We start from the raw sequence: 25,693 nt of genomic DNA on the forward strand, positions 1-25,693 counted from the left end.
GGCACGGCATAAGATGGTGGCGCCCGCTAAGGGGAGGAGGCTCGCGATGGCGGCGCCCACAGCTCTGGAGGCCCGCCCCGCCTCTTCCCTCTTTTCTGCCGTGCCTGAGGAGAGAAGCTGGGCGGGCTCTTCCGATGTTTCGGGGATGGTTTCGACTTCCCGCAGTTCCGGCGCTTCCCGGCGCCCCGGCTCTGTCGGTGAGTCTGGTGTTCTGGCGAGGCGTTGGGCCCGCGGCCTTGCTGAGCTCCCATGCCTGAGCAGGCCTCGGGGCCGGTCAAGCGCTGGTTGTTTGGCCCTGCTAGCGTTTCCCACTTCTTTTTCTACCCGAAAAAGAATGAAAAAACAACTATAACAAATCCTACAGGATGCTCAGGGCTCCTCAGCCTCCTTTCCTGCCACGGCACAAAACAGCTGTTTCTCCATGTTTTTAGTAGTGGCCAGTTCCTGTCAGGGCTTCCATGGGCCAGAGGTGTCAGTCCTGGTGGAAATGTTGGGCACAGGATGGCTGTGGAGTGGAGCTGTCGTGGATGGCACATGTAGCACTGGGCATTGCAAAGGGATGGACTTTGGTGCTTTTGATTATTCTGTTGAATTAATGAGCCTCAAATTGGAACAGTTAATCTAACTGGCCCAGCAACATTGTTGCTCTGAAAGGCAAAGTTTAACACAAACAGAGTTAAAATGAACCCAACTTTTCTGCAAAAAAACCCCACAGATAATTGACAGGTAATGCCAGAGTAGAAGTGCTGCAGGTAACCAAGGCATGGTAACCAGATCTGCACTGACTTAAAGCAGCAGGGGAAAGGAAAATGCTAGTGGTTTAACACATGACTGTGGAAGAAGTGATTGACGCTTAACTTCCAAACATCTAAAGCAGATAAAAGCAAGGAACAGATGTTGTCTGCTGTGATTGCTGGAGCAGGGCTTTTGCCTGTGGGACAAGAGACCTTTCATGTTTGCATGATGTGATCCAGGACTCAATCCTTCTTTAAGATCCTAATATGAGTCACAGAGATAATTCTTTGATTTGGCCTGCAATTGCCAAGTATCAGAAGAGGATTTCCTAAATTATGTGTTTGGATACAGAGGCAAATAGCCCCTTGGCAAAGGCTAAATAGGATGGGATGTCTCCTGCTGTGCAATGTTCAAAACAGCATAATTTCTCAGCTAGCCTTCCTTTTCTTCCCTTACCACCCCACAGCTCCCTGTATTTCGTATGGAAATTTTCTTGGCGAATTACTTAAATTTCTCTTTGATTTATGTACGCACTAGCTCTGTGAATTTGGCAACTCTCCCTGTAAGCATATCCTAGCACAAGCTGGTAGTTTTGTCACTGTGTTTCAGGTGACAATGGTATTCTCTTCCAGCAGCACAGGAGGAGATGCCTGCAGGGGTGGGTTTCACCTCCTCAGTCTCATGTTTCCAACCAGGAAATGTTCTAGGTCCCTCTGCTCTCTGCAAAAAGCCTGTTTGTCTTGGCCTTCTCCAAAGAGTTGGGCTATGGGACCTGGAACTGGGTAGGCGTGTTCAGGGGGAAGCAATCGTGAAACATGAAGGGCTGAGCAGAACAGCCACCTCTAATTAAAGGCTGACCAGTGGTACTGCATCTGGGGACTCCCTCGTGTTGTCCAGGTTGGGTTTGCAAGTTTCTCTGCAAGGAATGGCTGTCATGTCCTTCCACGTGTCACACGGAATAAATGAACTCCAGTTGGCCCCTTTAATAACACACAGAGCTCCAGCTCTTATTTCCCTCTCTCCCTTAGGGCAATTTATCCTGGTAAAGGGAGAGAAAGAAATAAAAGCAGATGTCCCTAATGTCTGGAAATAGTTGGGCTTCATCTCCCAATTGTTACATCCCAGGCCAAAAGTTGGTCTCCAATGGGTTCATCCCAGAGGCTGGATTTGACTTCGCTGGTGAATGCCATTTTCCATATGTGACCCATCCCAGGCCTTGTTGAGCTCTGAACCAGACTGTTGTACACTAACCCTGTGTTTCTATCTATTTCTAATTGTGAAAATTGAGTCATATTGAGCCTGTGCATCATTTGTTTCAAGATTTCAGCCCTATCACATAGGCTAAATTTGTCTTTGGTTGAAAAGGTGCTGCCTTTGGGCTTGTTCAAAGCTGAGTTTGGCTCTGCAGGCCTGTCTTGCCACTAACCTGTGAGCAATGCCAGGGTGCATAGATTGAGTCACAGCTGCTTATGGCCCTGGCTGGGTTTGATGGTGGCTGGGACAGCTCCAGGGATAGCTCTGGGTACAGCTCAGGGACAGCTGAGGGACCTGTGGGCAGGCTGTGTTCAGCAGGGATAGGGTATAATGCCTCTGTGCTCAGACTACCGAGGCCTGGTGTCAGGTAGCAGAGAGAGACAGGAGCTTAGAACTGCTTTTTCTCTCTTTATATGGTTGTGGGGGGGTTTGGTTGGTTGGTTGGGGGTTTTTGTTTGGTTGGTTTTTTGTTGTTTTCTTTTTGCTCTCTCATTGCAAAAAATGTCATCTTCCAGTAACATCCTAGAGAGCTGCAGGTCAGGAAGCAGCATAAGAGAGGTTACCAGACCCTGCTGCCATCCAGGTAGTGGCAAAGTGTCCCGGCCCCTATGTGCTGTGGAGAGAGTGTGTCACCCTCAGGGCCTGGGAGCAGTGGGGGGGGAACAGCCACGGTGGAGCCGGTGGCAGCCCAGCCATCTGTCAGGGCTGAGGGACCATCATGGTCTACTAAACACCTCTGGTAGCATAGGCCATGAACAGAACTGCATCCCAAGAAAAGCCCTGCATTCCTCTGTTTTTAGAGGGCTGATGCCAAACTGTGTCATCTCTCAGAGCATTTTGTTCTTAAAGAGAGAAGGAGAGATTGTTTTCTAGAAGGAGTGGGTTGACTGTAACCACAGAAGCACACTGAAGCCTGTAGCAGCAGGGAACAGGATTTATTCTGCTGTGATTCTCATGCCAGTGGGGAGCTTGCACCAGACATATACAGGGACCATGATACAGTGTGCTCTGAGGAGCCCAGGTCAGGGACAGGAGAGAGTAAAAAGGGCTGTGCATGTGTAGCAGAAGTCATCCTGGCAACACCTTGAAGACTTTACTACAAATTTATGAGTGATCCTGAAAAACCCTTCCCATGTCAGTTTTCATTGGTGTTTCATTATTTAAAACTGTGTATGTAAAATCAGCCTTTTGGCTGCTAGTGGGACACAGAGGGCATTTGTCTTTCTTTATTCAGTCCTGAGCAAGGTATTGAAGTTGCCAGCTATGAGAGCATAGGTATGAGATGGCTGAGTGATGGCACAGTTTGCTTGGACTTGCTAAGGTCCTTAAAAAGCATCTGGAGAAAAAGAAGAACGCTTCCACTTTAGTTATTTTTACAACCTCTACAACCTTTAGCTTGTCAGCAGAACTCATACTTAATGTCTGCCAAGAAAAACACACTGTTAAGAGGGGTTTGCCAGTGATTTCCAAGGAATGGTGGACTTAAAGGACTGGTTGGACCTTGGCTCCTATTCTTTGTTCAGCTACTCTGGAAACAAATCCTGCCATTGCAGACAAAAGTGGTGATGGGGCACTATCTCCTGAAATTAAGAACATGGCAGGATTTCTCCCAGATAAAACCTGCCAAAACCTAGGACTCTGGCTGCCCTTGGAGTGCCAAATGCCTCCTCCGAAGTGACATCAGGAACATTGGGGCATGAGTTTTATTCCAATGAAAAACGGCCATGGTCTGTGTCCAGTTGCCTATGGCCGGGAGTGTATGGGTGCAGACAATTGGTCTTAATTTAGGCTTCAGGCTCTGCCAGTGTCTGTGTGAAAGGCAGGCGAGCAACTTTCTCATTCTGGCCTGGAAAAATCTTAAAGAGGAATTTAAACAAACCTTAGGAAGTGAGAAACCATCCACAGGTGGTGTTTTTCCAACATGTTTACTGGCAAAAGATGTTTCTAAAAAGGTGTAGACTCTAATAACCAATCATGTTCTTTGTACTGAACTACTCTATAAAAGTAGAATAAAGAAGAATAGAAGAATAATTTTTAGAAGAATAAAGTTTGCTCTTTGTAATAAATATGGTATATTCATTCATGTTTTGGTGCATGTAAACTGTAAATATGTTTTGTAAAATAAAATGTCAGCAGGCCAGGCACAAAACCAACTAATCTCAGGTTGGGTGGCACCCTGGAACTGCTGTTCAGAAAAGGACAATGCATTGCTGGGAACTGGGACTCCGCTACTGACATCAGAATGACAGGAAAATCAAGATCGAAGTCAGCCCTCCCGGGGCAGCAGAACTGCAAACTGCTCAGTTATCACCAGAGATACTATCAGGGGGACCCTCTCCATTTGGAAATTCATCTCCCATTCATACAACGAAGGAAAGAAATTAACATCCATCCTTTCAAGAGGAGGCCCCCATTCATACAACAGAGGGGAGAGATTAACACCCATCCTTTCAAGGGGAAGCCCCCCCATTCAGCCTGATGGACAGAGGAGATGAATTTGAAAAAGCCACCTCGAACACAAACTGTGGGGAAATCCTCTGCCATGGGCCAAATAAACTGTATAAAACCAGGACCTTGAAACATACCAATTCGTGAACAAGGGGGTTACAGCACGCTAGGGGCTGTGACTGGTTCACGCAGCGGCGATCCCAGGTATCAGCGCTGTACTTCGGATTGTTGGTTTTGCCTAAATTTTTGCCATGTAATTCTTTAATTAATAAAATTATATTTTATTAATTGGAATAAAATTTGCATTTATAACACTCTCATTTTACCATCATATCGAGAGTCATGTTGTTATTTCCTGCTCTCCAAAAATCATAGCAACAGGAGTGGGCACCTGGCTCCTACTGTTACGAATATCTCAGGATTTCTCCCAGATCAAAACAGCAAAACCTAGAGCTCTAGCTTCCCCTGGAGTGCCAGATGCCTCCTCCAAATTGACATCAGATGAAACAAATCCTCCTTTTAACCCCTCCGAGGTTCCAATGCTATCTCAAGCCTTAGAAGGCTTTGGAGGAATATTTCATGGAGAGGATAAAGGACTCCAAAAGAGGCTCTGACCCCCAGCTGCAGTTCAAGATGTTTATTCCAGATGGTGTCCGGAGGGAAAGAGGGCGTGCACAGAGGGAGAGGGTCTTTTCTTAGCTCCTGCCAGGGAGGGGCAGTGTGGGACACAGCCAGTAGGGTCAGAAAGGGGAGGAAGGGTTAAACTACATGGTTAGAAACTCTAGGGGTCCCAGAGGGGGAGAAACCATTCCCACAGGGCAATGTAACATCTCCTCCTTCTTTTGTTTAAAAAGGTAACAAGAAAAACCATCAAGTTCATTTTGACACGGAGTGTGGGTTTTCCCACCATTTCCCATTGGTAGGTGTCATGGGTTAGCACTGGCCAGATGTTAATGCACTCATGAATATGTTTTTTCCCTAACAACTGCTGTGGGATGTGATCAGGAACAGAGCAGAACAGGCTTAAATCTTGAAAACAAAAAAACAAACTTTATTACATTACATAAAAACAGAGATAGAAAACTCCAAACACACACAGAGACAGAAATAAAAAACTTCTCAGAACATTTCTTCTCCTCCCCCAGTTTCTACCCTTTACACATTACCCTCTATAGACCAAACCTTTGGGTTTTAAATCAAACAATCACCACTCAAAAAAAAAAAAAACCAAAACAAAAACCAGTGTTCAATTCAGCAAGGCAGAGAAGAGTCTCTCTTGCACCACAGACTGCTCTTCAGGAAACACAAGTCTACTCTTTGTGTGTCTCCATGTCACCCGTGGCATCGCCCGGAGAAGTCTGCTAGGGGACACTTCCTTTTTCCTATGTCCAGCGCTCTTACCGCTGTCTATAGGCTGAAGCTGCATACAGGGCTCTTTTAAGGATGCTTTCATGCCGAGTTCTCCCCATTTTTTCCCAGGGGCTGAGAGTTCTAAGAGCAGGTCTCCCCTGAGGGCAGAGGGCGCCACCACACCCTCCCCCTCTCTTCTCTGCTTGCTCCACTCTTAGTGCCAGTCACTGTAACAAAAGCAAAGGCAGCTGTATCCACCCAAATTCAGTTTATGTTCAAAGGAGGCTTGAGTTCAGTCTATGGCTAACATTATGCAAGAAAAGTCCAGCTCAGAAGCCACTCTTCTTCAATTCCCTGCCCATCAGGTTCTTTTCAATCGTGCTTTATCATCTCGGTCCCAGGCTGTTTCTCTCTCTCTTCTGAAACTACCAGTCTTTAGAATCAATGTCTAAGAAAAGTTTCTTTCTGCCAAGAAAGAGTTAACAGTTTCTAGCTCTCGGCAGGGCTGCAGGCTCAGGCACTCCCAGGCTGGGCAACTCCCACGTGGCTGGGCATCTTCTCCCGGGGGGCGGGGGGAGGTTGAGCACACACAGAAGGCACTTCCACAGTTTTCTATCCCTCCATCCTGGATGGGGCTAGCTCAGTTCCAGTCTTGTCCACTCTCTTCTCCCCCCGGGGCCCCAGCTTACTTTAGTTCTGCAGCGTGGTTCTCTTCAGACCGGCCACGTGACTCCCCTTCCCCACCCAGCCTAAGAACTGGGCAGGGGAGAGGAGATGTTTCTCTGCTGAAAACTGGAACCCAAAAGAGGCCGAACCCCCCTGGAGTCCTGCTTTTAACCCCTTGTGTCCTCAGAGGCGTGTCCAAACCTCCGAGTGACCAATCCAAGTGCCAGCAGAAAACCTGATCACTGACTGGCTTGCCCATATCTCCCTGGAAAAATTCACCTCCCCCCCCAACCACGACAGTAGGGAAATCAGACCGCTTTAGGTTTGCCAACTCTGTATGGTTGACTTCTGAGGTAGAAGGTATGAGGCTGTTAATAGCCTTGAAAATCAAATAGTGTAGGATCCCAAATGCTATTGTTACAAGGAAAAGAATAACAAAAAGTAACAAAATTGTTTTAACTATAGAAGTCCACCACCCTGTGAATCCCCAACCATTGAACAGTTCCTTGATCCAATCTTCAGATTCTTGCTTCACTTGATCATGTTGTTTATGCTTTGGAAGGCAGCATGGATGTTTGGAGCTTTTGAGGACAGATTCATGCAACAGAGTCCTTCAAATTCCTGGCATTCATGTCCATAATAGGAGAAAATCAATAGCGGTGCGGTTTTTGAGAGTAGCCTGTCTGGTAATTTCCTCGTGTTCTAGGAGAGAGCTGATTGCGATGGATGTTAAGTTTGCCTGTTTGACCACCCAGCACTCTAGATGGCCCAATTCACCTAGAGCTTTGGCTGCTGCTACCCACAGAAGGAACAGGGATACAGCAACCCTTTTTGACTTTGCCCAATGAAAAATTTCTAAATTACAATTTGGGTCCAGATTGTCAGCATTCCTCTTTTGAATTTTGTTTGCTGATTTGTTTTTGTGAGTCCATTTGCCAATTAAAGTTTGGTTGGGTGTCAATATGGACAATCGCCCTATGGTACATTGTTGCCATGAATTTTCCTGGTTTGCTGAGCGTTCATATTAAAGGAGAAATGTGCAGTTTCTCACGCTGGTGAATTGTAAACACAGGACCATGTTTTGTAAATATTGGCAATGTTATGAATACTTTCTCCAAGAGAAGGGGAGGTTGAATGACAGCCTCCTGGACCAATGTGACAGGAGAGGTGGCGATACCCTTCTCCAATCCATGGTCACCTTGCCACAGATATATAATGGAAAAATAAACTAAGGGCAGTGTTCTGCCCTGCTGCTGTTGTTGCACCCAGATCTGTGTCTCCAGCCCGTTTTTCCTGGTAAGGCCTCCACGGTGATAACTGGCGCCTATACGTGGTCAAGTTGCAAGCTAGTGAGGAAAGAAAAAAGAAGAAAAAAAAAATCTGCCTTATACAGCTGCAAAAAGAAGAAACCCACGATGTTCTCAGAGGAACGATTGATGATGGAACTGCTCCACTCCTTTTTGTTGTCCTGTGACGCTGACTTGACCAGGAAACACGTGAGAGAACTGTTTAGCTGGGGAAAGAAACTTGGAATTTTTTATACTGCTGAAAAGGCACTTTATATTGGCCCATGGAGAACCCTGGGAAAAAGACTTTTCTCTGCCATCCTTGACGGAAACTCTAAGGCAGGCACTCTTTTACGGGCATGGACAACAGTCTTCCCACTTTTAAAAGAGGCTGGGGAGGACTTTGAAGTTGATTCTGGGCTTTCGACAGGAAGCAGGACTGGCTCCCCTGCGAGCTCCATCGCTTCTGACGAGGATTGCTCTGATGCAGGGTTAGAGCCGATGCAGGAGACCCCCACTCCCATGTCGGGGGTTGGGCGCGCCCAGCGGGGTTTTTGGAAGGGCTGGGAAGCTTTTCTTGGTCCGCTCCCCGCGCGGTTGGGCGGGCGGGGAGCTGGGGTGCCGAGGGGGCGGAGCGCTCGGCATCGGGTCCCACACCGAGCGCGGGGGATTGCCCACACCGCCCCAGGCCGCCGCTCTGCCAGCGCCGCGCCCCACCCCTCGCGATCCCGGCCGCGCGCCGGGACCCCGCCGCCGCCCGCGGGGGCTGCTGGGGCCCCCTCGCCGCTCGCAGCAGAGCCGCCACCGGCTGGCCCCGCCCCGCCCCCCGCCGCGCCGCGCGCGCTCCAGCAGAGGAACCCGGCAGGGGCGGCCCCCGCGCCGCCCCGGGCCCAGCCCGCCGTGGGCCCCGCCCGCCGCGGGGTCGCCCGCGCCGCCCGCCGGCACTGCAGTCTCCGCCGGGCCGCCCCTCCCTTTCCCTCCCGCGTGACCCGCGGAGTGCGGGCCGCCGGCTTGACTGAGTCCCGCCCACCCGGTCCCGGCCCCTCGCCAGTTGCTACGAGCGGATCCTGTCCCGCCACGCCCCGCGCAGGGCAGCCCCCCCGCGCTGGACAGCCCCCCCGCGCAGGACAGCCCCCCTGCTCCGGGGAGCCCCCCCCGCGCTGCCGCGCGGCCCCGCCGCACATCCCCTCCGTTCAGAGGGGACGGGGCCGAGCGCTGACACCGCAGAGCTGCCGCCGGCTCTGGCCCCAGCCACCGACCCATCGGCTGGCCGGGCAGGAGCTGAAAGCTGTGGCTGATCGGCCACGCCCCCCTGCCCAGCGCGACAGTCGCGCCCCCACTCAGAGAGGAGTCTGAGCGAGTCACTGTCCCCCGCCCGCCCCCCCTACGGGGCCGGATCGGCTGTGGGAGATGATAACAGGGCAGAAGCGTTGTCTGATGGGCACGCTTTTCCTGTCATGAAATCGGATGAGGTTTTTAGTCCTGCATCCCAGGTGAATCAGGCTGCTGACCTAACAGAGCTGCTGCCTGAAGATGCAGCTTTGCCCGAGCCAGTTCAGGGACTTGTGGTTTTGGTTCCACAACATCATAGCCATGATGACCCATCATGGGCAGTCCCGCTTCCCTTATCAAGGGACGTGGCAGAAAATAATACAAGCTTCACTGAGGCAATTCAATGGATCAGTGCAGAATTTGAGAATCTGATCTTTCCTTATGTAATAAGAGGCTTTGCAACAGTGATGTTTGAACCTCAACAGGTTTTTACCTTTGAAAGAAATTGGAAATTCCTAGCTGGACAAATGGCTGTCGTAAATAGCCACCTGCCTCGAGACGATCCCTTGTTTGGGGTCGGAGCTGATCTACTTATGGGGAGGAGTCAATATGCTTGCCCTGATGTGCAAACTGGCCTTTCTCGCACTGTTTTAGATTCGTGCAGATACATAGGGATATCTGCATTGATAAAAACCAAGTTATCCTTCTCCCCAAAGCAAGACTTCTTAGACATAGCACAGAAGCCAGAGGAAGCTTTTCATGACTTTATAGTGCGTCTGGTGAAATTTTTAGAGATGAGAGTCAAAGATAGTATCTTAAGATTGATATTATTGGAGCAATTAGCACGGAGCCATGCTAATTCTGCTTGCCAGAGGCTCCTGGGGACCATTCCAGAGATTTCTGATGTCCTGAAAATGATGCAGACCTGTGCAGTTCTAAACACCTGTGATTCTATGGTGATGACCCCAACGGCTGCTTCACAGCCGGCTGAACAGAGGCAGAATGCTGGACACGAGACACAGGCAGATATTCAGCCTAGTGGAGAACAGGAAAAGGAGGCACAGAAAGTAACTCCCTTGTTTTTCTGTGCACAATGTGGGGGTCCAGACCATACTGCAGAAACTTGCAAGGCAGTGGGTCATGCTGAGCCCACACCAAGCCCGAAAACTCGGAGGCGAAGAAAAAGACGAAGACGTCAGGGGGACGAAACAGTTTCCCAAGCTCTAGAACAAGAGCAAAATTCTCTGGCTGGTGTACAGCCATCATCTCAAGTGTAGGAAGTGTTGATGTTGCCACATAGCTATGGTCAGTTTTCCTTGGACCTTGCAGTGGGTTTCTACGTCCACATCCTATGTTGCATGCATTCTTTGAGAAAAAGTCAATTGCTCAATTTGTGCTTTTTAAGTTCTCTATCCTCAGGTTCTGCGATCCATGCTAAGAAGGCGGCCACTGAAAGTCTGCTGAGCTGCCTCAGGTGCATTGGACTGATCCTGAAACCTTGTGCATCCTGTGCCACCTAGTGCCACCCATCACAGAAGCCTCTTCGAGATCTGATTGACATGGACACAGACTGGCATCTTCTCTTTTCCTATATAGCCTCCATAGAGACTTTGGATCCTGTGGAGCTGCTGGACAAGGACTGACTAGCAGTGTGATGCTGAGAGCCAATGGACTGTTAATCATGGACTCAGAGGAATTGTTTGCTTTGGTTCAGTTTTATGTATGGTAGCCATTGTGACCTCTGTGGGGAAAGGGCACGTTGTTTGGGGGTTGTGGTTTTGGGACAGAACTTTTGGGGTTCAGAATTTTGAACTGAGTGATTAATTTTTCTTGGAATGCTCCTGCCTTTTGCACCGTATATTCCCTTGTATCTTATAAAAATTTAAATATATGAGGGTGTTGGTTGAATTATGTTAGACTATGCTCGAGATATTTTGAGCAGATTATTGCAAGAGGTTCAGGGTGAAACCCTGGGTAGCAAAGGCAGAATCAGACCAACATGTAGCCCTCACACCGTCACCTAAATGAAGGTCGGTGAACTTTATACAGGTTTTTTTTTCTTTCTTTTTTCCTGTCATAGAATTGTTCATTTTTCTTTTTTTGTTTTCTTTTTTAATATACTTAAAAGGGTGAGATGTTGCCATGAATTTTCCTGGTTTGCTGAGCGTTCATATTAAAGGAGAAATGTACAGTTTCTCACGCTGGTGAATTGTAAACACAGGACCATGTTTTGTAAATATTGGCAATGTTATGAATACTTTCTCCAAGAGAAGGGGAGGTTGAATGACAGCCTCCTGGACCAGTGTGACAGGAGAGGTGGCGATACCCTTCTCCAATCCATGGTCACCTTGCCACAGATATATAATGGAAAAATAAACTAAGGGCAGTGTTCTGCCCTGCTGCTGTTGTTGCACCCAGATCTGTGTCTCCAGCCCGTTTTTCCTGGTAAGGCCTCCACGGTAATAGGACATGGCCCTCCTAAAAGCCAGGATGGAATTCCTGCCCATGCCCGATCCCCACAAACCAAGGACAATCCCCTAGGGAGGCTTCTGAGACTAGAGTGAGATGGATTGTCTGCTGCAATGTGGCTTATATTATGACACCACCTTTTTGCAATAAACTCTCCCCGGAATTGTCTTATGAGGTGGTACTCATCAGTGCTAGAAGGTTTTGGGATGACAGAAAAATGTATGCAGTATGTTGCAGGGGAGGAACCCAATAGTTCTGATTTTTGGGGTTCCTGAGCTATCTTGGGCAAACTCCGCACCCATTCCTCTAAGGGGTTCATGGCCACCACAGCTTGCTTTTGGTGATCCTTGTGTGGTCAGGGGGTGTGTGACTCTAGAATTTCATTGGACCTATATTTGTTCAAACCTGCTGGAAATTCTCCAGCCTGCAAAGGAATTCCTAACAGATAGGTGGACACAGAATTCTTTGTTGCTGCAGTGGACAGACATATGTTTTCCTGCTGAAGTGTCTGTGCCAGGATTACCCAGACGTTCTGATGTGGCTGAGGGACGATCCATGCAGCTGCCAGACTGTTCAGCATTAGCAGGATGACAACTTGGATGGGGTTCATCATAGGGTTGAGTGGGAGGTAGGTTTTCTCTAGAAGGGAAAAACAAACATTTTTAAAACATGTTAAAAGGTTCCTGTTTCTGCCAGAAGGAATCCACACCTAGGAAGATTCTTTCTCTTCCATCTGGCGGCGTATTCTCTTCGAAGCATCGGCTACTTGCTTCTTATCCCCTTCTGCTGGAGCTGGATTTTTGGGGACAAAAGGTTTCGCCCATTTCTGGGGAATCCACCGAGGGCCTGAGGGAGTAGCCACACATGCACAGCCACGACCCCAGGTCACAAGCTCATAGGGACCTTTGGTTTCCCAAGTTTCTGGATCCCTAATCAAGACCGATGGACACTGAGACAATTTGAACTGATTGCCACTGTTAAAATGATGTACCACAGGTGGACTCGTTTTCAAATGAACAATTCAGAAAATTGATGATAGACATGGCTTTGCAGAGCTTCTGCTCTGGAGACATCCACGCAGCGGAGGTGCTCTGTCTAGCCAAAACCTGCTTGAGCGTCTGGTGTGCACGCTCAATCATAGCTTGACCTGTGGGGGAGTGGAGGATGCCAGTTTTATGTTCCACTCCCCACTGCTGGACAAATTCTAGGAACTCCTTGGACACATATGCTGGGGTGTTATCAGTTTTGATTGTTTTTGGAATTCCCAACACTGAAAAAGCTTGCACCAGGTGCTGCTTGGCATGTACAGACTTTTGTCCTGCAGAGGCATACACTGCACTCGAATATGTGTCAATGCTCACATGAACATATTTCAGGCGACCAAAACTAGGAATGTGTGTGATGTCTGTCTGCCACACTTCACAGCTGCCCAGGCCCCTGGGGTTAACCCCCATGCCCATCGATGGTATGGCCTGGAGCTGGCAGAAGGGACAGGTACTCACCATGGCTCAAGCCTGGTTTTGCGTTAGCTGGAATTGTCGGATCAGAGCTGGCACAATTTGATGGTAGTGTTGGTGACTTAGTTTTGCCTGTTGGAAGACATCAGGGAGATGTGCTTCTTCAACTGGTGCAGCAAGGGAGTCTGCCTGACAATTCCCCTCTGCGATCTCACCTGGAAAATCAGAGTGTGACCTCACATGCATCATGTAAAACGGATGCTCTTGATGAGAAACTAAATAAATTAGCTTTGAAAGCAACCTGGAGAGATGTTCATTCTCTATTTCTTTGAGTACAGCCTGCTCCGCTCTGGACACTACTCCCGCCACATAGGCAGAGTTGGTTACCAAATTAATTGGTTGTGAGAACTTCTCAAAAGCTCTTACCACTGCAGCCAGTTCAGCCACTTGGCAGGATCCCTCCACAAACTCAACATCAGCTTCCCAATGCTGAGTCTGTGGGTTCCTCCAAGTCATCACCGACTTGTTAGAAGCCCCAGATGCATCTGTGAAGACTGTGAGAGTTTTGAGTGGTCTCTTGTGGCCGAGTTTCTCAGGTATCGTGGGCATGATATGCTCACAGATACCATTTGAGCTATTCCAAACTAGGCCAAACTAGGCCTCAGGCCTGGGCCTAGTAGGCCGCAAAACGTTCAGCATACGTAGTAGCAGATAAACTTATCTCCTACTAGGTATGTGTTAAGGTATGGCCACTCGCAGCATAGAGGTAATGGCACTAGATCTCCGTAGCCACCTTAATCCTAGATTGCTTACATGCTTCTGTGTGTTCACCGCCTATCACCGTGCACCTGCGAACTGTAAACTATTCGTTCTGTACTTAACCGGCCATCTCGCGGAATAAAGCAGAGTACGTGCTGGAAACCATACTGGTTGGTCTCGCGTTACTCTAGTCCCCAGTCTTTCCAGGGTTCAACAACAGTGGCGCCCGAACAGGGACAGAGCCCTGGATTTTAATGAAATATAAAGCTTCGATGCTGTGTGATTATTTAGCTTAAATGCTGTGGATTATTTAGCTTCAATGCTGTTAATTAATTAGCTTAAATGCTGGAAGACCTCACTTGATTTCGGACGGGTGTGTGTCGCTTGCGATCTACAGTCCGGAATTCCCGAGGCAGGCTGGGGAGCGTCGGCTGATTGGATTGATTAGAAGGCGACAGTGCCACCCACTGTCAGTGGAAAGAAGGTAAGAGCAGCGGCACGGATGGATTCACTCACGGAACGCGATTACATAGCTGCCACGCAGCTGTTAGCGTCCATTGTCTCGAAACGGGGCGAAAAGATCAGAGATTCTGATATAAATCAGCTGGCCCAATGGGCTAAAAAGAAAGGAAAGTTACAGCAGCCCTCGCTTTTGTTCAGCGAGACAGAATGGAAGGAGATCGGAGATTTACTGTGGGACTCGGTAGTTTCACAGGGGAAAGACGCAAAACTCTGTTCAGAGTTAGGCGTCACGTGGAAGAAAATTATAAATACGCTACAAACCTTTGCCGCGGAGCGCAGAGCTGCCCAAGCCGCGATTTCCGCACTGGCGAGAACGGCCCCTTGCTCTCCTGAACCGGAGACCGTTCCTTCCCAAGCGGAAGAGCGGAAAAAAGTATCCAGGGTTGCGAGATTTTTCGGAATTAATTCCACGCATCCGGTGAAAGGGAACACGGCCCCCCTCTGCTCGTCCCTCCGTGATGTGGTAGACGTAGCCAGCCATGCGGTTGAGAGACCGAGCGAGAAGCCGGAAGTGTCCTTGCCGCAGTTCGGCGAGAAAGGCGTGGGGGAGGAGACGAGCCAGCCGCCAGACCCGAGGGGCGTGGCGAAAGAGGAGGCAGGCGGGACCGGCAGCGGCGCAGGGCGGGCACAAGTGACGCAGCAAGGAGGCGGACTCAGAGGCGGTGCCACCGGCGGAGCGGAGCCAAACCCCTCCCCACCGGAACGGGAGCTGACGTCAGCTGCCCACATGACAAAAACAAAAACAGAGAACATGGCGGCGCCCATGGCCGGATCGGACAACGCGAGTTCGATTCAACCTGAGATCCCTGCGCCCCCACAGCCTGCATCAGTGGGACCCGCCGCCCATCCACGAGCGTCTCACTGTCCTCTGCCAGAATCTGACTCGGATGAGGAAGTTTTGCAACCAGATAACAGTTGTGCAACGCATTCACCGGAAAAGCCGCAGAGGTCAACGGAGCTGCAGCAAATTATAGCAGAGCTTGCTAAGCTCTCTAACCGGCAAAGTCAGCTGGAACAAAGGACATTTGAATTATCCAAAATGTTCCCGCAGAAACCATGTAACGTACAATCTCTGTCGTCAATACACAGCCAGCAGGCGTTGCCATCCAATGCCCAGCAGATGGCGCTGCCTGCCGAACAATCTGATCCGCTGCTGAACCGCTGGGCCGTTAAAAAACATGCCATCCTCGATAAGGACTTTGAAGCAGCCAATGTTATAGCTTGCCCTGTGGTGATTGAGCAGAACGTTGCCAGATGGCAACTGCATGAATGGAAAGTACTGCAATCTGCAAAGCAGACAGTTAGCCAGTATGGAATTCGTGCGGAAGCTTCTAAAAGTATTATCCAATACATCTTCACTGCTGACCTCTTGTGCCCTGCTGACAGTTCTAATATTGCAGCACTTCTGCTCACGCCATCCCAATTTCTCATTTTTGAAAGAGAGTGGAGACGCCTGGCAACTGAGGAAGCCAATAGGCATCAAACAGTGGGAGATCCATTTTATGGGATTCAGCCGGACATGCTGACAGGCCAAGGAGCCTATGCCACGACGAATGTACAGCTGACTTTTCCCATCGAAATCCATCAACTCTCCCAGTCACTAGCCTACAGAGCTTTGCTGTTGGTGCCAGACAAGAAGAAGCCTCCATCCTATGCCAACATCAAGCAAGGAGCCACAGAATCGTTTGCTCAATTTATTGATCGTCTTTCTACGGCATTGAGAGATGCCCCAGATCTGCCTGAGGAGGTGCGAGACCATCTGTTTCGTTCTCTGGCATTTGAGAATGCTAACGCACGCATGAAAACCATCCTGGCCTCCCTCCCTCAAGGCTGTGGCATGGACGAAATGTTGGTGAGAGCAGCGAGAGCAGAACAGACCAACCAAACAGCAGCTTTCACAGCGGCAATGCAAAACGCAATGCAGCAACAGGGACATGTTATCGCAGCTGCATTGACAGGAAAGCCCTTTAACCGTTTTACTAATAACAAAAAATCAGCGGCAAAGTCCCAGTGCATCCGCTGTGGTGAAATGGGTCATTTCAGGCGGACCTGCCAAAAGCCTGTTTGGTGTCACAACTGCAATGTGGACACTCATGCCACAGAGGTCTGCAGGAAACAGGGAAACTTCACGGCCAGCACGCCGAGGCAGCGCGCCAAGACACAAATCGATGCCTCAGCCCACCAGACCCCAAAAATGACTCATTGAGACAGACCAGACCTGCTGCGTGGAGAAGCGTTGGTGTGGACATAACAGCAGCAGAAGAGGTCACCTTGCAAGATAAAGAAGTCACCCTAATCCCAACTAATGTCTCTGAACCCATCTATAATACAATTTCCTCAGCTGGAGGTTTGATATTAGGAGGAGCCTCCACGAGCAAACAGGGTATTATGGTGGTGCCAGGAGTCATCAACGCAAATTACACTGGACAGTTAAAAGTAATGGTTTATGCCCTGCAGCCTCCTGTGACAATCCCAAAGGGGAGCAGGATTGCTCAGATCATCCCCTTTGAGAACATCCTGCCACGTCGTCAGTCCCACAAGCAGCCTGCGAAAACCGAAGGCGGAGCTGGGAGCTTTGGATCTATGGGACACAATGTTTTCTTTACAGTGGATTTACATGAGCGGCCACGGATTGCAGTGAAACTGCAACGGGGCGATGAAATTATTGGCATGGAACCACTTCCAAACACCGGCGCAGACATATCTTTAATTAACAAATTACATTGGCCTTCTCATTGGCCTTTGAAATCCCCCTATACCCGCGTTGTGGGCGTAAGAGGCCTGACTGTCCCCTCAATAAGCGCAGATCCTATTCGGATCATCTTTGAAGATGGACAAGTGGTTGTGGCTCATCTATATGTTGTGCCAATGCATGAAGAGATTCTGGGGCTGCTAGGAAGAGATGTGCTTTCCCAAATAGGGATGGTTTTGACTACTGACCGGCATTTTCCTTAGTGGCCACTGCAGAGCAGCCACCCATTTTAAAAATCACCTGGTTAACTGATACCCCTGTGTGGGTTGAGCAGTGGCCAATGACAGAGAAGAGGCTGCGAATTACCAAGCAATTGGTGCAGGAACAATTAGAAGCAGGTCACATTCGACCCTCAGTGAGTCCATGGAACACACCGATTTTTGTCATCCCTAAAAAATCAGGGAAATGGAGACTGCTACATGACCTTCGTAAGGTTAATGAGCAGATGCAAGCGATGGGTGCTCTGCAACCAGGCTTGCCAGCACCGACCATGATTCCTCAAGGGTGGGACATTGTGATCATCGATTTGAAGGACTGTTTTTTCACTATCCCGCTCCACCCTCAAGATACTCAGCGCTTTGCCTTCACTGTGCCATCTATTAACAGAGCAGCGCCAGCACAACGGTATGAATGGGTAACTCTTCCTCAGGGAAGTCGTACCTCGCCTACCATGTGCCAGATATTCGTCAATTGGGCTTTGCAGCCAATTCGTCAGCGTTTTTTCAATGCAATAATTTATCACTACGTCGATGACATCCTTGTTGCTACTAAGGAGCCTCTGCCCACAGAGGACTTGGACTGGCTAGTCACGCAGTTAAAACATCGTGGTCTGACTGTGGCCCCAGAAAAAATACAACGATCAGCCCCGTGGAAGTACTTAGGATGGCTGATCACGAGTGCACAAATCCGGCCGCAGAAACTTACTTTACATACCAACATTTCAACGTTATATGATGCTCAGAGACTTTTTGGAGACCTGCAATGGGTTCGTACCATTGTAGGAATCACCAATGAGGACTTGCAACCGTTTCTACCATGGCTACACGGTAATGATGCCAGTAGCCTTCGACAATGTACCCCTGAACAGCAACGAGCCTTAGTCAAGGTGTCAGAGAAGCTACAACGGGGTTGGAGCATTCGCCGCATAGAACACCTGCCACTGTAACTGTTCCTCTCCAACGCAGATGTCTGTCCGTTTGCCATCATTTTTCAATGGCAAAAGAAAAAGGGGGAACACCAGTCTGGGTTAAAATCGACAGCTGGTGTGATTGAATGGGTGTTCTTGCCGGTGCAGCCGAAGAGTCGTGTTATGACAAGAACAGAAGCCCTTGCCGCGCTCATCAGGAAAGGGAGAGATAGGATTTTAGAGATTGATGGGGAAGAACCGGCAGATATCAGTGTTCCGATCAGAAATGAAGATCTGGACTGGAAGCTGAGACATTCTGTGGAGCTGCAAGAAGCATTGTTGGGTTTTACAGGTGTGGTTCACAACCGACAGCCAAAGGGTCCGATGTGGACTCTGATTGCACGCCATCAGTGGCTGGAGAAGCCTTTGTTTTCCATGACACCTGTGGAGGGCAGAACAGTTTATACGGATGCCGGCCGAAAGACACAAAGAGCTGTGTGTGTGTGGAAACAGCAAGGAGAATGGAAGCAGCATTTAATCCACAGTGAAGCCGGAGACAGCTTGCAGACCATGGAACTGGGAGCAGTGTGTTGGGCTTTGCAAACCTGGAATAAGGAACCTCTTAATGTGGTGTCAGATTCTTTGTATGTGGTTGGAGTGGTACAAAGAATCGAAGATGCACTCATTAAGACCACTCAGAATCAGCGCCTCGGAGAACTATTTCTACGACTGAGGAGTATACTCAGACAGCGTCAGCATGCCTTTTGCGTGATGCACATTCGTAGTCATCAGTGCAACAATGGTTTGGGAGAAGGCAATGCACGGGCAGATGCTGCAGTCAGTTGCATTGCCCATGTCCCTCCTGAAAGCAAATTTGTAAGAGCTCGCAACAGCCACGAGAACTTCCATCAGAATGCTAGAGCTTTGCGTCGTCAATTTCAAATATCTATGAACGATGCACAGGGGATTGTGCGTGCCTGCCCTCAATGCAGTCATCACGGGCCAGGTCTTGGCCTAGGCACGAATCCTCGAGGAATGAAAGCCCTGGAACTGTGGCAAATGGATGTAACACACATCCCAGAGTTTGGAAGGTTGAAATATGTTCATGTCACTATTGACACCTACTCCAAATTCATTTGGGCCACAGCACAAACTGGGGAAAGAGCTCTGCACGTTGAGAGACATTTGACTGTTTGCTTTTCAGTGATGGGAGTGCCTGCAGAAATCAAAACTGACAATGGTCCAGCTTATGCGGGACAACGAGTTGCTAGGTTTCTGCAAAAGTGGGGAGTCAAACATACTACCGAGATTCCTCACTCTCCTACTGGCCGAGCCATTGTGGAACGGGCTCATCGGACGCTGAAAGAGTATCTCACAAAACAGAAGCAAAGCAATGACCTAGATGTGACCAATCGTTTATCTAAAGTACTGTTCACTTTAAATTACTTATGCCTAGCAGAAGGGCGAGAAGAGCCTGCAGTTGTCATCCACCACCAGGCTGTGAAAGAAGGGAGACCACAAGCAATTCCAGGACTTTACGTATATCATAAGGACATGCGAACGGGTGAATGGCAGGGACCCAGTCCAGTCTTGTTTAATGGTCGCGGTTATATGTGTGTTTCTGCAGGAGAAGCAGGACCTGTCTGGGTGCCGAGTCGCTTTACCTGTGCGTGTCCACAGGAAAAGATACCAACCGGCGGTGACACTCCTAGAGACACTCACAGAGACAGCGACGACTTACCTGAAGCACCTCAAGAAGACGTGGAGAGTGCTGAAAATTGACTGTTTTAATACTATATCATTGCACTGTTATTGTGTGATACTTAGAGGCACGATAAGTTATTGGTTAGGGTTTTAGGTTGATAGCCTGCGTGCTACACTGTGTGCTTTTCACAATGGGTGAAATGTTAAGCATGAGGGTGTTGGTTTTGATCAGTGTGGTAGTAAAAACAAGAGCAGGGATGTTTAACATTGACACAAGGGAGAACATGTGGGTTACTTGGGCCAAACAAACTAAACAGGATTCCTTTTGTTTATCTCTAGCGACACCATCCAATCCTTTTAGAACCTGCTTGATTGGAGTTCCACTGACCTCCATGGCAGAGTTCAAGTCTTTAACCCCTGTCAGCATTGACCCAAAAGGTGCTTTAGGGCCACAAGCTGCTGCCATAGCGCGAAACCTTAGAACTGCTGGTCCAGAACCTCAGGAGCTTGATCTTTTAGGTTCTGTGCCAGGAAACTATTGTCTTGTCTTTGGGCGCTTTGCAGTGAATTCAAGTCTATTAATCATAGATGAGCAGCAATTGAAAGGCCACGCTACGTGGCTGTCCCCTCATTCACCATTGTATTACAATTACTCTGAGTATTGTAATAGTTGGGTCAGATCTGTCACGCAATTGACAACAGCTGCTAAGAGATTGCCACCAGGAATCTTTTTAGTTTGTGGAGATAGAGCATGGTCCACAGTACCTCCAAACAGTGTCGGAGGACCGTGTTATTTTGGTAAACTAACTCTGTTCGCACCTAGTATTCACCAGGTTCTAGGCTTGCCAATGAAGGCTCAACGAGTCAAGCGCAGTATGTCTCAACTAGGTCACGACTGCAGAGATCAAGTTAAGTTATGGCAGCCTGCAGCCGTGATCTCAGCATCCATTTTTGCCCCAGGAGTTGCTTCAGCACAAGCCCTCACGCAACTGAAACATTTAGCCTGCTGGACAGGGAAACAGATTAACATAACGACGAAGTTGTTGAGTGGGCTTGCTGAAGATGTTAGTGGCATTCGCCATTCAGTGCTCCAGAACCGAGCCGCAATTGACTTCCTTCTTTTGGCTCAGGGGCATGGATGCGAAGAGTTTGAAGGCATGTGCTGCATGAATTTATCAGACCACTCACGGTCGATACATCAGCAGTTAGCGCAGTTGAGGGACAACATGAAACACCTTGTAGTTGAAAACACTCCGTTTGACAATTGGCTGAAGTCTTGGAATCTCACTGGGTGGATTGTGGATTTAATTCGTTTTGGTATAATGATCTTTATTGCTGTCATAGTGGTTTTGACAATAGTGCCTTGCTTGATACAATGCATGCGCAAATTAGCCGACCGTGCCTTAACGTCAGTTTGGATAGCCCAAAAAGAAAAAGGGGGAACTGTGGCCGAGTTTCTCAGGTATCGTGGGCATGATATGCTCACAGATACCATTTGAGCTATTCCAAACTAGGCCAAACTAGGCCTCAGGCCTGGGCCTAGTAGGCCGCAAAACGTTCAGCATACGTAGTAGCAGATAAACTTATCTCCTACTAGGTATGTGTTAAGGTATGGCCACTCGCAGCATAGAGGTAATGGCACTAGATCTCCGTAGCCACCTTAATCCTAGATTGCTTACATGCTTCTGTGTGTTCACCACCTATCACCGTGCACCTGCGAACTGTAAACTATTCGTTCTGTACTTAACCGGCCATCTCGTGGAATAAAGCAGAGTACGTGCTGGAAACCATACTGGTTGGTCTCGCGTTACTCTAGTCCCCAGTCTTTCCAGGGTTCAACAACAGTCTCTGACTTCTCTTCTCGCGAGGAATGAGGTGGAATTCCCCACTGAACAACTTGTGGGATGGGGCATGGACTGATATTTGTCCCTGATTACTATCAGGGATATTTGTCCCTGATTACATTTGTCCATGATTACTATCATGGACAGTAGCTGTCCAGAGATAATTGGAGACTGGCATTGCTCTGCAGCAAATGCTCAAACATCTCTTTGGTCAGTCTCTCAAGAGAGTTCTTTCCCTCCTCAGAAAGTCTGACTGAGAGGTGAATACATGCAAAGTCACAACCCGCCAATTCACACAATCTTACACTGGCCTTCTGAATCAGCTGAGCTATCAACTCCTGTGGCTCTGTGATGGCCTTGGATCTTTGGTGAGAGAGGAAGACCCACTCTATGATCAAGAGTGAATCTCTCTGCTCCTTGATCCATTGGAAAATCAAACCATGCAGATGTGGCAGCTTTCCTAGAACAATGAAATGGAAAGGCACCTTTGGCTCACATCGATGAGCCTGCCTCTCTGACAAGGCCTTTTGTACTTTTTCGATTGCTGTCTTCACCTCAGGGGTCAGCTCCCTGGGAGACATCAGCTCCTTCTCCCCCTTCAATAAATTGAAGAGGGGTTCTAGATCTTGATTTGTGAAGCCTAGCCAGGGTCTTACCCAATTCAAAGACCCACACAAGGAGTGGAGATCCACTAGGGTTTTTGGATTGCAACCAATTTCTAGGCTCTGTGGAACAAGTCCTTGCAGTGATTAGCAAACCCAGGTACTTCCAAGGTGACATCCTTTGAACCTTGTTCTCCTGTAATTGAAATCCAGCAGAGGTTAAAACTTTAACCACTAGGTCAAGCATGTGTTGGAGTATAGAGTCATTGGGGGCACACACTAGCACATCATCCATGTAGTGAAGGATGATGGCTTCTTTCCTCTTGGCACATAGCAGAGACAGTAATGAGGCTACATATTGTTGGCATATGAAAGGACTTGATTTGAGACCCTGGGGAAGGACCCTCCAGTGATAATGCTTCATTGGGGCTTGTCTATTAACAGTGGGAACTGAGAATGCAAACCGTGGGGCATCTTCAGGGTGCAATGGAATTTGGAAGAAACAGTCCTTGATGTCTAAGACAGCCAATTGCCAATCTCGAGGGACCATTGTTGGAGTGGGCATCCCTGGTTGGAGAGGTCCCATGTCTTCTACAATTTTGTTAATTTCTCTTACATCATGGAGCAACCTCCACTTGTCCTTCCCCGGTTCCTTTATTACAAAGACCAGGAAATTCCAGGGGCCTGTTGTCTCTACGATGTGTCCCTGAGCCAATTGCTCTTCCACGAGCTCCTCAAGCGCCTTGAGCTTTTCTTTACTCAAAGGCCACTGTGCTACCCATCTTGGGGTGTTTTCCAACCACTTTAACTTTTGGGTAGGGTGCTTCACAGTGGCTATTTGCAAAAATCCTGGGGTGTCTTAGGAATGACCAATTGGACTCCCCACTGAGACATGGTGTCTCTCCCCCACAGTGGAGCCTTATAATCTGCTACAAAAGGACGGACATTCGCCACCTTTCCGTCAGGTCCCTCAATTTGCATGATGTTTTTTGAAATCCTTGCCAATGTGATTCCTCCTATGCCCTGAAGTCTGCCAGCCACAGGCTGTAATTCCCAGTTTGATGGGCACACGCTTTGCAGGACTACAGTTATGTCGGCGCCTGTGTCCAACACACCCACCACTAAGAGGCGCTCTGACCCACAAGCAATGTTGCATGCCATAGAGGGTTTATGTTCTCCCACCACTTCTGCCCAATCGACCTCTGGTGATTTTCCGTCTGCTGTGATCTCTGCTGGAACTGGAATGGCTTGGGCAAGAATTTGCCCCTCTATGAGATAAAAGGGTGGGTATATGCAGCGTGCCAACAACATGAGGCCTATTATCTTTCCCTTAATGGTCATGGGAGCTGTCTCAATTTCCAAGGGTGTGTGTGCTGTTTCCCCAATAACAAAATACTCACTGTCCAATCCCATGTAATAAAACATCAGGTCCTGTGAGATGTTTGACAGGTCCACTGTTATGACCATCCACTCAGTGGATCTGAAATGAAAACCTTTGGTAGTCACAAGCCTGAATGGGCCTAGTGACTGCCAAACCTTGTTAGTTGAACATTTAAGATTTACATTTTTCTGCACCCCCACACTGTGTGACCTGCCCTCCCCCCTTTTTTTTTAAGAGAGAGGCTTTCGCCAATGTGAGTCCTGCTATATCTATATCTTTGCTCGTTGTAGTATCAACAGCGCGTACGTGCTGTAAATTCAGATTTTTTGTTTGTTTTATTTCTTCTGCTTCTGGTTCTGAGGACAGGTTCTGGCAAAGTGTCCTGGTTTCTTGCAGCGGAGGCAGATGATGCGTTTCAGCTGGTCTGTTGACATTGGTTGCCTGTTCGGGTTTGGTACCACAGGTGCTGTAGGCTGTTGGGTGTGCAGGTCCTGGATTCCTTTCAGGTGTGCAGAACATTTCTGCCTTCCTTGAACAAGCCTCTATCATCTGGGACAGATTAGGTGGAGGTTCTAGGGGAAAGCTAAGAATAATTCTACAATAGGTCTCGTTAGCATTCCTTTGACCCATCTCCTTAATCAGTTCTGCCTGCACCATGGGGTCTTGTACTTCTTGTTCCACCTGTGTCCTCAGACAATCTGCAAGAAATTCTCTGTAGCAAATTGTTTAATATTGACATAGCTGCCCTTCCCTTCCATTGTTGGTAGCTGATAAAACATTTTCTCTGCAACAGCACTAATCCTAAGTAAAACTGGCTTGGATAACACTTGAGTTTGTTTTTCTGGGCAATGCCAGACACCTTCACCACACAGATGTTCAAGTGTAATATCATGTCCCTCAGTGTCTTTAGCTGCATTAGGGGTTTGATGAATCTCATGTAATAATGTTTTTAACGCTCTTTTCCACATGTCTTCCCACAGATCATACTCTGAGGGAGATAACAGACATCTAAATAAGTCTTTGATGTCACTGGGCACCATTTCATTAGAATTAAATATGGCTCGAAACACGCTCTTAAAGATTGCACTAGGTCTGCCAAATTCACATTGTATTTTGCAAAGTTCTTTCTTGTCCTGGTAGGAAAGTGGCTGGTATTGCCTGGTTCCATGCTTTTTACCAACATATGTGACAGGAGCTACAGAGAAAATGCTTTCATCCACATTTGCCAAAGGTCTTAAAATTTCTGCTGGTGTCCCAGTGTCTGGGGATATAGGAGGTACAATGTTTGCAATCCCTTGGGGCTTGGGAAGAGAAGGCTTGCCGCGGCGTGCGTTTCCCAGGACGTGCACGGCAGCATTGGGTTGCAACACATTCCCCCTGGGGAGACTCTTCCTCCCCTCTCAGGAACTCCGATGGTCTCAGCGAGTACTTTTGGGGCACAGAGATGAAGCAGAGGCGAGATGGGTCTTGGGGTAAACTGAGGATATTTATTAAAGGTACAACTGAAGGATAAAAGCTAAAACTGAACCCCAAGGACCGGGAACACACTTCCCGCCGTGGGTTTTATAGACAGGGCAATACAAAGCAAATGAACAATGAAAATACACTCAGGGAGGAGTCTAAGGCGGGTAATACCGAACTAAATCCAATGGGAATAGCAAAAGCAGTGTAATGATACAAAATAGCAAATGATATATTGAGCTAAGGAAGATTGGCAAAGAAGATTCTAGTAACAGAGGCAGGGATATAGAGAATTGACACATAATGGTATGCATAATTTAAATCATAACACACAAATGAAATAGAAAGCTGGCCTGAAAACTCAAAGCAAAAACCCACACCACAGCAAAGGCTCTCTCCTCTGTCCTGGCTCCGCAGCAGAGGCTGTTCCCGTCCCCCTGCTGTGAGGCAATCGCCCCTCTCCGCTGTGAGGCAATCACACCCCCTGCTGTGGCTGTAAGGCAAGATGGGCCCGCCCCCCTCACTGCTGCCGTGGCAGCCGGGAGGGAGGCAGGGGGAGGAGGGGTGGGGCAGGGCTCGGGGGAAGAAGGGGTTATGGGAAGAAG

At 48.5% G+C, this 25,693-nt stretch overlaps 1 protein-coding gene across 3 annotated transcripts; it reads left to right on the forward strand.

Annotated features, from left to right (window-relative positions):
* Window positions 1-61: 61 nt before the first annotated feature.
* Window positions 62-21,578, forward strand: LOC134558327 (uncharacterized). Of its 3 annotated transcripts, none has more exons than XM_063412074.1 (2): window positions 62-197; window positions 19,724-21,578. In XM_063412074.1, exon 2 carries the CDS (start codon window positions 19,992-19,994, stop codon window positions 21,297-21,299), a length of 1,308 nt encoding a protein of 435 aa, XP_063268144.1. In that variant the 5' UTR covers window positions 62-197; window positions 19,724-19,991; the 3' UTR covers window positions 21,300-21,578. The 3 variants fall into 3 exon arrangements, 1 of the variants encoding a protein (XP_063268144.1); XR_010082333.1 differs by lacking the exon at window positions 19,724-21,578 and adding an exon at window positions 10,417-11,220 and having other exon boundaries at window positions 71-197; XR_010082334.1 differs by lacking the exon at window positions 19,724-21,578 and adding an exon at window positions 10,431-11,220 and having other exon boundaries at window positions 98-197.
* Window positions 21,579-25,693: the final 4,115 nt, after the last annotated feature.

Source organism: Prinia subflava, chromosome 14 (assembly GCF_021018805.1).
Source record: "Prinia subflava isolate CZ2003 ecotype Zambia chromosome 14, Cam_Psub_1.2, whole genome shotgun sequence".
In the NCBI taxonomy this organism is placed as follows: Eukaryota; Metazoa; Chordata; class Aves; order Passeriformes; family Cisticolidae; genus Prinia; species Prinia subflava.